Source organism: Pyrgilauda ruficollis, unplaced genomic scaffold (assembly GCF_017590135.1).
Source record: "Pyrgilauda ruficollis isolate IOZ18807 unplaced genomic scaffold, ASM1759013v1 scaffold15, whole genome shotgun sequence".
Taxonomy (NCBI): Eukaryota; Metazoa; Chordata; class Aves; order Passeriformes; family Passeridae; genus Pyrgilauda; species Pyrgilauda ruficollis.
The window spans coordinates 6,547,040-6,559,313 of record NW_024513654.1 but is presented as its reverse complement, the minus strand read 5'-3'; the positions used below and the strand labels follow the sequence as shown (position 1 = coordinate 6,559,313).

At 41.4% G+C, this 12,274-nt stretch overlaps 1 protein-coding gene across 2 annotated transcripts in view; it reads right to left on the bottom strand.

Annotated features, from left to right (window-relative positions):
- The window catches only part of SHTN1 (shootin 1), a 40,964-nt gene that overhangs the window by 16,068 nt on the left and 12,622 nt on the right, over positions 1-12,274 (bottom strand). For both annotated transcript variants that reach the window (XM_041461311.1, XM_041461312.1), the window contains exons 7-10: positions 4,688-4,834; positions 3,215-3,368; positions 2,057-2,162; positions 248-330 (exon numbers count right to left, since the gene is read on the bottom strand). In XM_041461311.1, coding sequence (XP_041317245.1) covers positions 248-330; positions 2,057-2,162; positions 3,215-3,368; positions 4,688-4,834 — 490 coding nt within the window. The remainder of the gene's footprint in view (positions 1-247; positions 331-2,056; positions 2,163-3,214; positions 3,369-4,687; positions 4,835-12,274) is intronic.

Sequence of the window (12,274 nt, the reverse complement as noted above, 5' to 3'; positions counted from 1 at the left end):
TCTCTGAGTCCCCAGAGTCCTCAGCCACCCCTCCTAGCAATACCAAAGCTATAGTACCAAAGATATCACTTCCCATCTTGGTGCACATATTCCAGGGCTGCAATCCCATTTCTGGACTGCAAGTCAGAGGAATGTGCTGGACATGGAGAGCTGTAGTTAATGCTGACAATCAAAACATCTTTATCCCCAGCTCCTTTCCTGCAGTCCAGTGGATAACCCACACAGCCTGAGAAGGGATGAGCCATACCTGACTCCTGCTGAGGAGGTTTCTCCTTCTTGCTCACGTTGGTGTTGGAGTGAGATCTCTTGCGAATCATTGACATGAGAGACCTTGGGGGGAAATGAAACTGCACATTGTCATTCTGTCCTGGGTCCCCCACTGTCATTCTGTCCTGGGTCCCCACTGTCAGAATGAGCCTGCACATGACACACCACCAGCCTGCTTATACCTGATTATACAGCACTTACAAAAGACTCATTTAATGGTTCTTGAATGCAGATGCACTGAATTACCCCCCACAATGCCTCCCATCAAAATGCACCAGAGGAATTTATTTCTTTTTAACAGACATTAGGCACAAATCAAAACACTCCAGATTAGAATATTAAAAGCCAGGGTCTCATTGTGACACACGACAAACAGAAGCTGCTCTGGCATAATAAATAGAAAGAAGAGCTGTAGATGTTGAAGTATTGTTCTCCAGAGGACACTTAAATATGGTGATCAGTATCTCCTCACCATTTCCAAGTTTGTAATCTTCTTACAGTGTCAAATAATTATCCCCTCACTATATTCACAATGTAAAAGTCCACACCAGCAAATGATTCATCTTCAAGAACAAGTACAAGCTCCTGTGCACATCTGATGTGCCAGTGAGGCCAGTCACTCACTACTGAACATCATTCCTTACACAGCAGAATGACATCCCTGCCTAAAAGGTCAAAACTCTGCCCCAGAGAAATGCAGCATCCAGTGCCTATGTCCTAAAACAACTTCCATCCACAACCACATCACAGTGCATGAGGAAACAGTTTGACTTTGCTATGAAAGGGCTGAAAATTAATGGTTTCACCCACTCCAAACAGCAAAGGGCACAAACTTAAACAAAAATCCCACGACACCCCTACACAGTTAATTCATGCTATCTATCAGTGAGAAAGGAGCAAGCAGGCCAAATGAGTTAATGGACATAAAAGAAGCAAAAGGCCAAACACAATATTCCTGAACATGTTTCGTTTCTAAAAACAATGCAAGATGCATGAAGGGATGAATTCTCCCCAATACTCACATCTATTCCTAAGTTTAACACAGTAGTTAACGAGACTCCTGGACGTCATTTCTATTACAGAAGGCAGCAAACTGTCATCCAAGTCCATTTATTTTTAAAACCAAGCAGACAACATCAAGATTAGCTGAGTTTTTAAAAATAACTAAGCACCCTTTAGTGTTTTGCTGATTAATCTGGGTCTAATGCCTGATACATCAGCATAGACTGGTCATCCTCTTTTGTAGTCCTTTGTCGAAATCAAGCCAAATTTTGATAATTTTGCCCAAAAATGCTTGATGACTGGGTGGTGATTTTCAGTTGTTATTTTTTTTTCTCCTTTTTAACTTATGAAAGTAATTGTGGGAACTCAATGGAGTCTGCATTTTCATCATCAGTATCTGACATGAAGGGACACACAATAATCTAACATATCCTTTGGTTCAAAGGAGTTTTCTTGGCAATAGAAAGCATTTCACAAGTGTATAATTACAGCTATCAGGTGAATAGAAAAAAAAAAATAATCTCCTAAATTTAGAGGAGACAGGTATCCCTCCTCCTCCAAAATCACAGTCTAGACAATCTGTTAGGCTTGGCAAGGCAGGCACTGCTCAGAATTGGTCAGGCTGGTAAGTCTGGGGGCAGGTGGGGCACTGAGCACGTCCTGCAGCTCAGGAGGAAAAACCTGACAGGTTTTTCCTTTAAAGACACTCTTCTGCTTGGATGCCAGCTGATGTAAGGAGCTGTGCTTCTGCAGAGAGCACAGCTTTGCCCCGGCTGGGAGCACTCACCGAATGGGGTTGGGAGGAGGAGGAGGAGGGAGAGGCGGCGGCGGAGGCGGCGGAGGAGGCGGGGCAGGATTTTCAGACTGCTGGATTCGCTTCTGAAGCTCATCAACTGCAAAGAAACAACCCACAGTCAGCTCTTGGGCTCTCTCATCCCCTCTAAAAACCAGCTCTGATGGTTTGAGAAAAAAACCCTCTACTGATTAACTAAAGAACAAACAAGACTAAACCACACAACTGCCCAAAGGCCATTTTTTGACATTTTCTACCAAGAACAATGCACAGGATTCCCATTAAAACAGCTGCCTCCAACCTGAGTTATTACTAAAACTCTCCCTCACACAGGATTCTCCATATAAAATGACAGAGCAGGGAAAACTTGATCCCATTTCTGCAATGGTGTATCAGAGGTTGTATTTGAGAATGAACTAACAAGAGATCAAAGAAATTAACAATTTCAACCTCCAGACTTGTCTCTCTCTTGCTGGCGGTGTGGGCTTTCCCCATAAAAATGGTCAAAATTGGGTCGTGGCAGAATGGATTTTTTCTCTCCTGTTTTCATCTCAGACCTAAAATGTGGAAATTGCTTTTCTGCACTTGAAATGCTGTCAAATATAATTAATTCGGGAGGAGCAGAAACAGAAAAAAAAAAAGTCCTGAATTTCTTTTAGTTACAAAAATCCTTAGCAACTGCTTTATGTGCAGTAGGTTATGGCAGAAGTAAGAAAATTATTTCCAAAGTGGATATGGTTCTTTGTTCTTGCAGTGATAGATTCAAATTAAAATTGCAGTATTTTAAACTTGCTTTTAAATTTTAAAAGGTAAAAAAAATAAAAATCAACTGAGTGACTTTGAAGTCCAGGTATAATCTTTTGTGTCTTTCACACAGACACCTATTCCCATATATTTATTCATCTGTAAGACTCAGGGCAACCTAACTACAGGATTTTTGTTCCTTACAGAAGTTTTACAAGGTTATTCCTTCACACACATTTTGGACACAGTTGTTCTGCAGCTGAAGGAAGCTGCTGTACTTTGTCTAGTGAAGCAAAGGTCTGGGTCACTGCTACAAAAAAGCTTCTAGGGTCTCAAATGTAGATGTGCACCAACCATCCCATACATATACACCTTACCCCTAAAATGAAAGTTATTACACAATTTTACCTGAGTGCTTTAGGTCCCTAGCTTTTTCTTCTGCATGCTGACACTTCAGCTCCAGTTCTTTTTTATCTTCCTCCAAAAGTTCTAGTTGCTGTTTAAGGCGACTAATCTCCTTATGCAGTGACTGATTCTCTAGCTGCTCTTCTAATTCTTTAATCTGCAGGTGGCAAACAAGAGCATTTGTCACAATAAAAGGCATTTTCTGTCCTCCCATTGACAAATAACCCACTAGGCACAGTTATGCCTGAAAACATCATGTTACAGTACAGCAGTGAAGCACAAGTCCCAGAAAAAGGAAAATTTTTGAATTTTCTCTCATTTTTGAATGAGAGCTGGAAAGATTCTTCTGAGATGTCAGAATTTTCTGTTATGATCCCAACTTGCTTTATCTCTTCTTTAAAATATGTCTTTAGCTCCAAAGTACTTTATCTTTACATTGTTCTCATTTCTTTTTATAGAGGAGTTTTTATCACATAATTAATTTCAGAACATTTCCTCATTTGAAGCACGGAACATTGACATTTGTGTTCTTTTACTGCTTCCACTGACAGACTCATTATTTAAACTCCCTTGTCTCAACTCATGCAGATGCTAGTGGAGAAATTACGGAATATCTGATTCAGAGGCAGCATTCAGATGCAGAGCAGCAGTAACTTCACAGCTCCCTAAATATATACATTTTGTTCTAAACTTCAAAGTAGCCAAAGATGCAGAGGTTTTCTATGAACTGGAAATGATTCTTCCAAAATACTCATTCAGAGCACGTGAGATTGCAGTCTTAGTATTGCTGCATTGATGAAAAGACAGGAATTGTTTACCTATCCCTACTCTTACTCAACTAACAGCATTTTAGGAACAGGCCTCAGGGCTAAAGCAAAGCTCAGGTTTTCCTGGGTTTCAGGTTTTCCTGGGAAGCAATGGTGATTTCTCTCAGTAAAGAGATTGATCTTGTCTAGTTTCAGAGAATAAATTTGTTAATATCCTGTCAGTTTGGATCATCTCACAGCACTTTCCAGATTCACCTTACACTTCCCTGCTGCAGTGTGTCTGTCTGGCTTTCCCCCACCCATTTGTTCAGCAAGACCCAAAGCTCTGCCTGCCTCTCACCTCCTGTTCTTTCCTTACACCCCCAAGACAACCTTTGTATTACTCAATGTCCAAAATATGCTCTTGCCATCTCTTCACTTAATGGAATCTGAGTCACTGCTTGTAACTGCACTTCACTGGCACCCAGAATAAAACACTTGCCTAAACCAGAGCCCTCAGGCTCAGGAGCCTTTCAGTTCTGTACTCTTCTCTGAACAGTGACTCAGAAGAAGAGAATCACAACCTTCTCTGAAATTTAGTTTTGAAACTCGAAGCTCTTACAGGGGATATGATCTCAAATAATTATGAACCTAACTAAGACACAGCACTCCTTAAATTCAGAAGGTTTTCAAAGACTTCCAGATGGGATGAAAAGAAATTCTGTTTTACCTTTTGCTGGTGTTGAAGCCTCTCTTCTTCTAATGTGTGGGTTAGCTTGGCATTGTCATCCAAAGCCTTCAAAAGCTGCTGATCAGGAGCAAAATTTTGCAGAAGCAACTGACTCTGCCTTTTCATCTTGTTTTGTTCAATAAACATCTGCCAAAACAAGCCCACACCCAACAAAAACAACAGTCAGGCAGGCACAGTCTGATGCTAAAATGGTAATTGGAAAGAAAATGAGATATTAACATTGTGTTAATGTGGTTGAGATAATGAGGAAGAAGCTGAGAAGGAAGGGGAAAGGAAGTTTGAGAGCAAAATTCACAAGAGCTAAGCTCACACTGAAAGGAACCAGGTGTTTGCTCAGAACCACCCACTGCTACACCTCAATTACCCACATGTTGGCAGCATTCAGAATTTAAACACATCTCTCAATTCTGTTTCCTGGAAATGGGAACAATATGAGCCCCATTCTGGGAGCTATGGAAAGACTAAAAGAACTCTAGGTGGAAGATAAAATATCTATGAATTCACAGGCTATCTCTTCAAACACATCTGCAAGCCTTGGCATAAAGCCACTCACTTGAGGGTTAGCTGGATATGTGAATGATGGGAATTCATTTCTTCAGGAAACAAATTTCAGTTCATGTCTGTGTAATCAGTGTAGGCACTTGCCCTGGGAAAAGGCTTTTTAGGACAATTTCAGCCTTTTTGCTCTGATCCTTGTGTTCCTTCCTCTTCCCAAGTTACATTTTTGATGTGGCAAATGAATACATTGCAGGGGGCAGGCAAAAATCAAAAGGCCTAGAAACCTGACATTGATAAAACAATCCCACACATCAGTATGCTTCACTTACGAGGTGCAGAAGCTGTCAGCATATGTACAGTTTCCCTGTGAGATCTGTTCCTCCCAGACTAGGAGGAACTAGGAAAAAAAAAAGATTGCTTCCCAACAAAAAAAAAAATTCCTAGTGAATTTGTTCTGCACCTTGACATCTCTTTCAGGTAGATGTTTGCCCCCAGGCAACAAGGGCTTCCACTCGACAAACTCAGCTGTGCCTGTTCTTAGAGCAGAAACAGGGACTGGGTCATGCTGAGGTTTCACGTGAGTGTGCACAGGTCAGCAGAGCCACTTCTGGCAGCAGAACAGAGAACAGCCTGAGAATGCAGGTACTCCCTCAGACTGCAAAAACACTGTTGTAGAGCTCAGCAAAAGCAAGGAGGTATTTTAAGAATAAAGTATTAGAAATATAAAAGTGCTATGACATCTTTTCAGATTTCCATTCTGTTTATTCACAAAACAGAATTATAGATACAACATATGGATTCTTCCCCTCTGGTGCCACTGCAATGCTCTGTGATTTACTTCTTTTAATACAATTAAATATTACGTATGAGCTGATGCTTGTGGCAAGCATTCTTTGCCCAGACACTTCATCTGAGCCTGCCCAGCAAGCAGCTCTGTGCAGACAGACTGAGAAAAGCACTGACCGTGCTGAACTTTTACCTCCCCTCGCAGCCTGTGTGACCCTGCATGCCAGGAGGAGTGCCCTAACACCAAGAAAACCTGCAGTGAACACTCCACTGGGCAAAGCTCTGCCATGGGGGCAGGCAGGCAGCAAAGGACTGGAAGCAGGTGATGGAGAGGAAATGATGACCGTGGGTGCTGGTGCTGCACGTTGTAATACAGCAAACTGCTGACAGTGCAAAGTCAAATGTGCACTGGACATCAGCTCTCTGTCCCCACATTCTGCCAGTCAAACCAATTTATGCTTATGTTATCTTTTACTGGAAGGACTTCAAAAAACACTTCAAGGGCAAGAGACTTTCAGAATCAAAGCCATCCACAACAATCCATAAAGGTTTGCCTTTGTACTGCAGCTGGTTCATTTAACACTTGGGAATATTCTTAAAAGAAACAGCATCTTTGAACATTATACTTGAGAAAGGCCTCTAAATCACTGCAAAACAACTCAATACTGTCTCAAAGTTTTCTTGTTCCTGTCAAATCACTCACAGAAGTTATTTAACCCTGACAGAAAACAACCTCTCTCCAGAAGCCAACTTCAGCAAACATCACAGTTTACCCACTGTTAACTTTCAAAGCAAAGTGAAAACCTGGAAATTTTTTTGATTTTTTTTTTAATCTGAAAAATATTTTAAGGTGATCAATTCCCGATTTTTATTCACCATGTTTCTGCTACTAAATCCAACCAGAGTTGTTCCAGCCTGAGGGAGCAGAAAGCTGCCAAAACAAGAAGAAATCAAGTAGAGCAACTTGATTTCTTCAACTCGAGCAGATACTTCACCAAGTGTAGAAAATTCATATTCACTTTGTTTCATGTTCTTCTGCAACAGAATGATAAAAATCCTTTTGAAGACCTGGATGAAAACTTTTTCATTCAGAAGCTTTCACATCAAGTCCTGCATTTTCAATTAGCTTTATAAATTGCTTTCTTGATATTGCAAATATTTTCCTGCTCATAAATATGAAAGCGTCAAAAGAAAAAAGAAAGTGTACAAAGAAAAAAATTTTTGATTGTAAGGTAATGCTGCAATCAGACACATGGGAACTAAATTCTCACAGGGAGTCCCATCCATCTCAGAAGTTACTTACATAATTTCTCAAAGTGCCAACATATTGTAAGTGGAAGAGACAAAACCAGACAGGACAGTTGTGTCAAGCAAGCTGGTGGTACTGATTCCAAGTTTTTGGGAGGCTGCACTGTTTGACATAGGGCAAAAAAGACCCTTGCAAATTAATTCTAACTTAAAATTTAAAAAAAATCAATTTCTGCTTCAGCAGGGTGGAAACCTGCCCATCTGCACAACCCTGAATATTAATTAAAATGACTGCTGAAAGGGCAAAACAGCTACTAACAAGATTACTTGGACTAGGTGGAATTTAACCAATTGATGGATTAGTTCCGACTTTGCCACCTGCTAGACAATTATCTGCAGAGCATCCCAATCAATGCTGGAAACACAAGCCAATAGTCCAGGAATCTGCTGAAAACCACGCCTGCAGCTGAAGGCAGACCACAAACAAAACCAATTTGCTTACACCTATCAGTCTCATTTTTAACATCACCCATTGTTGTGCAAACCAGTTATTTATCTTCCTCTCCCTGAGTTTACAAAGAGAAGCTGCAAAGTACAGGAAATCTGGGAGCTGGCCACTTTCCATCAGAGTCTTCCTAAGAGATGGGAAGGTGGGAAGAAGGGGGTGAAAATAATAGAAGGTTTTCCCTCGACCTCAGTGAGGCCACAGCTCATTCTCTGCTCTGGGCCCTTACCCGACAGAGTGTTCACTGCAGCTGTTTTTTGTTTACAGCAGGGCTGAAAAAGGAATTCTTCCTCATTAAAAAAGTTAGAAAGCAACTCTGTTAGTGTCAAATCCCTGGGAACACCAAGCCTTGTTCAAGTAAGGTTCAGGATAAAACTGGATACTTTCCAACCAACCCTTCTCGCAAAAACAATAGAGCAAAACAATGACAAAGGCAATTCTTTAATATCCATGTGCGGCTACACTTCCATCTATACATCCTTTGGGTATTTGAGCAATAAACTTTTGTCTTAGTTACAGTTTAAGGGAGAAAAATGTCCTAGTACAGCAGGTGTTGTTCTAATAAGGTAATCAATGGTTGCATAAAGTAAAATAAAAATCAGTGGCATGCTGTCCATTATATATAGAGTGAAAAAAGGTAAGTAGTAAGGCAGAGTCAAACTTGGGAAGTGTCAAACAGAAGAGAAGATCACTCAGCTGAGCAGCTGGTCCTTTTTTCAATCCTCAGCAGCACTGCCCCATCCCCTCCACAACCTAGTGAGGAATCAGTGAGTCACAGAGGGGTTACCCATTCACATCTGTCACAGGAGCTGATGCCTTTTGCATTATGTGTACCCCAAAGCCTTACAGCTTGTGTTCAGACCTCAACTAAGTCCCAAGAGAGGTAGGATCAAGGCATTTGTATCTCCCCAAAAGAAGAGGCTGTTTGAAGTATTTTATGTGATGCGGAGAACAGAGCGATCATGTCTAATTATGGCTTGACAGCCACTAAGTGGCTCTAAAATTAGGATTAAAATACAACTCCAGGTATGGTTTTCAGTTCAATGGCTAATCAGGAAAAGAAACCCAAAAAACTGCTTTAGTGGAGTCAAAGTCTAATCTAGTTGTATTAAATGAGCAGTGTGACCACGAAAAAGGACATAGGCGTAATATGGACAGCCAAGAGTCACTCATAGATGGTTCATAATATTTCTGACCAATAAAGATAAAATCCAGTTGATTTTAGTTACCTGGCTAACTGCCAGACAGCTTCTGAAGGGACTGTTTTGAAAGAGCTACAAGCTGCAGCATTTGTAAGTTTGTAAGTTTTGTGGCTCAAAAGAAGAGGTCTAATTCAGTCAGAATGTGAGAACTGGAGTAGATGAGTTAAGCCTATTTTTTGTCCCTTGTTTGCTTCTCACCACAGAGGTGCTTGGAGCATGTACTTTTGAGTGTGAGCAGACTGTACTCCCATCAACAATGTGACTTCCTTAAAAACAGAGCATTATTTATTTTACCAGCCTGCTCTCTACAAAAGGGTTTCTCAAACTACAGCACTCATTCTTCACTTATGAGGCATAACTGCACAAAATACAAGGGAAATGTAATCTCTATTGTTATTTATTTCTTAAATTCCTGCAGTTTTCTTTTTATCAAGGTAGAAGCATAGTGATACATTCTATAATGCTCACAGCCTTACAGCATTTAGACACCATCTAACAGATTCAGAAGTAGATAACACACCACATGAAAAAGGAGGAAACATCTTCAAAACATCTTCACTTTTTTTCCCCATAGACTAATTGCCTGAACAAAAAGAGATGGTGGCAGGGGAAGAAAGAGACCAAAGAGTTTCCTAGAGCATACATCTGTTACCATTCCCCAAGCCTCTTCCCAGGAAAAAGCTTGATGAAACAAATTAGAATTACATCATGCTTCAAGTGGTAACATCCAAGCTCAGGAGAATTCAAGTACTAACTACTTATGTCTCTTTAATTATTAATCCAGTTCAGTCAGCTGGACCGCAAATTAATTATCTTCAGATACCAGTTGCAGTTGAACTATCCTGGGTAAAGCACAGAGAGTGGCACTTGCAAGCGCGGAGTTGCTTCTCCAGCACTGATTTTGCAGTATCCTCTCACAGATGTAATATGTTACTACAAAGGTCCTCACAAATTAACCAAAAGGTTACAAATGCATCTCGGGAAGAGGTCTTTGGGAGCTCATGTCATCAAGATAACCAAACCATTGCATTCAACCTCATGAGCAGTGCAGACACCTACTAAGAGTGACAATGATTTTCCCCAAGTTGACATCCACCTTTCATCTTTCACATGGGAAGATTCAGTCCCAAACTAAGTAAAGTCAGCTGTGCACTGGCCCAGGTATGGGATGCAGGAATTTTAAGGAAAAAAAGTTAAATACACATATTTTGTTGTGCAGTAGTTACTTAAAAGCACAAACAGCTGTAGGATGGTGTAAGCACTAAGGAGGGAAAGTCAACGAAAAGATGAACGATGCACATTAGAGATTCACTGAATTGTTTTAATTCATCTGGATCATATTTCCTCTGAATGCAGCCTTTCAACTTCTTAACTGCCAACTATTTTACAGGTTATCATAAACACTTGGGAAACCCTTCTTTTCTTTTTCCAGTTGTGCATTTTGAGCACAAAGCCTGCGCGAGCCTCAGAAATGAAAGGAACCCCAACAAACTGCTCAAGAGTTTGACACTTCATTTCTATTTGTCCAAAATACAGAGGGCAGGGAAACAATCAGCTCAATGTCAACTTTGAGAGCACACTGCTTCTTCTTCATGAGGTTTCCAGAGCACTTCAGGTGCAGGGATGATCTCTCCACCAGCATACACTAATAATAAACTGTTGACTTCTGCTGGTTTTGGCTGGAAGAGTTCATTTTCTTCAGTAGCTGGTATGGGGTTGCGTTTTGGATTTGTGCTGGAAACAGTATTGATAACAGCAAGATACTTTCATTATTGCTGAGCAGTGCTTGCATGGAGTCAAGGCCTTTTCTGCTCCTTATTCTACCCCACAGTGAGTGAGCTGGGGGTGCACAAGGAGCTGGGAGGGGACACAGCCAGGACAGCCGAGCCAAACTGCCCACAGGAATAGTCCAGACCATGTGGCACCATGCTCTGCATGGAAAGCTGGGGGAAGAAGAAGGAAGAGGGGGACACTCAGAGTGATGGTGTTTGTCTTCCCAAGTGGCTGTTTTACCTAATAGAGCCCGGATTTCCTGGAGAAGGCTGAGCATGTCTGCGCATGGGAAGCAGTGCATGAATTTCTTGTTTTGCTTTGCTTTTGGGTGCAGCTTTAACTTTACTTAGGAAACTGTCTTTATCCCAACCTATGAGTTATCTCATTTTTAACTTCCAATTTGCTCCCCCATCCTACCTGGGGAAGGTGAGCAGGTGGCTGTGTGGGGCTGAGTCGCCAAGCTGGGCTTAAACCCCAACATCACTTTACAAAATATTGTTGCAAGGCAGGATGTATGTTTAATAAACAACTTATGCAAGATTATTTTGTTAAACTCAGGAGATTTTTGCATGGCTAAGAGTTTCAATTTGCTTCTCACACCATGTTCTTCCCCTTTTGGCTTGCTTTGGCTGCATGTACTGCATTTTGCTCATCTTTGTGGGAGAGTGCTTTTCAGGGCTACCTCTATATTATTGCAATGGCCTTCAAGATACTCTCTGCCTTCCTTTGTTTTCTTATAAACTGCTTCACAAACAGCTGAGAGATCTTCAAGTGTCTCTTAAAACCTGACACTAGAATTCTGGTTAAGCTTGCCAAGATTCCTGTGTTAACAACCCTGTTTTATTCAGGTAGGTACAGACTTTTCCATGCCTCCGCCCCTTACACACTCTATTTATTTAGTTCTTTTATGCAGATTCCTGTACCTTTCACAATGGATTGTGACTCACTTCAAAACCTTTCTCCTTTTCCTTCCCCCTCTCCACACCACAGCTGGCAATATTTACTCAGTTTCTTTAGAACCTCTAAAGAGCATGAATTCTAATGTTTGAAGTTGGATCACTTTTGATTAATTAAATATATATTATGGTAGTGCCAGCAGCATGACTATAATTAAAGCTGTATTGGGCTTTTTTTTTTTTTTAAATTTTAATCAAAAGCTCTGATTTTCAAGCATTCCCTCACTCCTATATGTGCCTGCTCCCTCCATGTCTCTCCTCTCCCCCATCTGTGCTCGCTTCTGCACAAACGCTCACCTGCCCTTCCCTCTCACACCTGCACTCCCAAGTGCTCCTGTTCTGGGCAGAATCCTCCTCATCTGTCAGAAGGGCAGGAGGCCAAGGGCACCCCTTTGAAAAGCAGCCCCTCCCAGGGCAGCTGTAATGCAAACACAGAAGATGAATCCATGCCATGGAGAAAGGGAAAGGGCTGAGTCTGAATGCATGGGCTGACCACACCATGAAGGCAAACTTAAGGTGCTGCAGCCCCTTGGACAGACAATGTGCCCAGCACCATACAGGCACCTCCACAGGCTGTAGTTCTGAATTTTACTGAGCT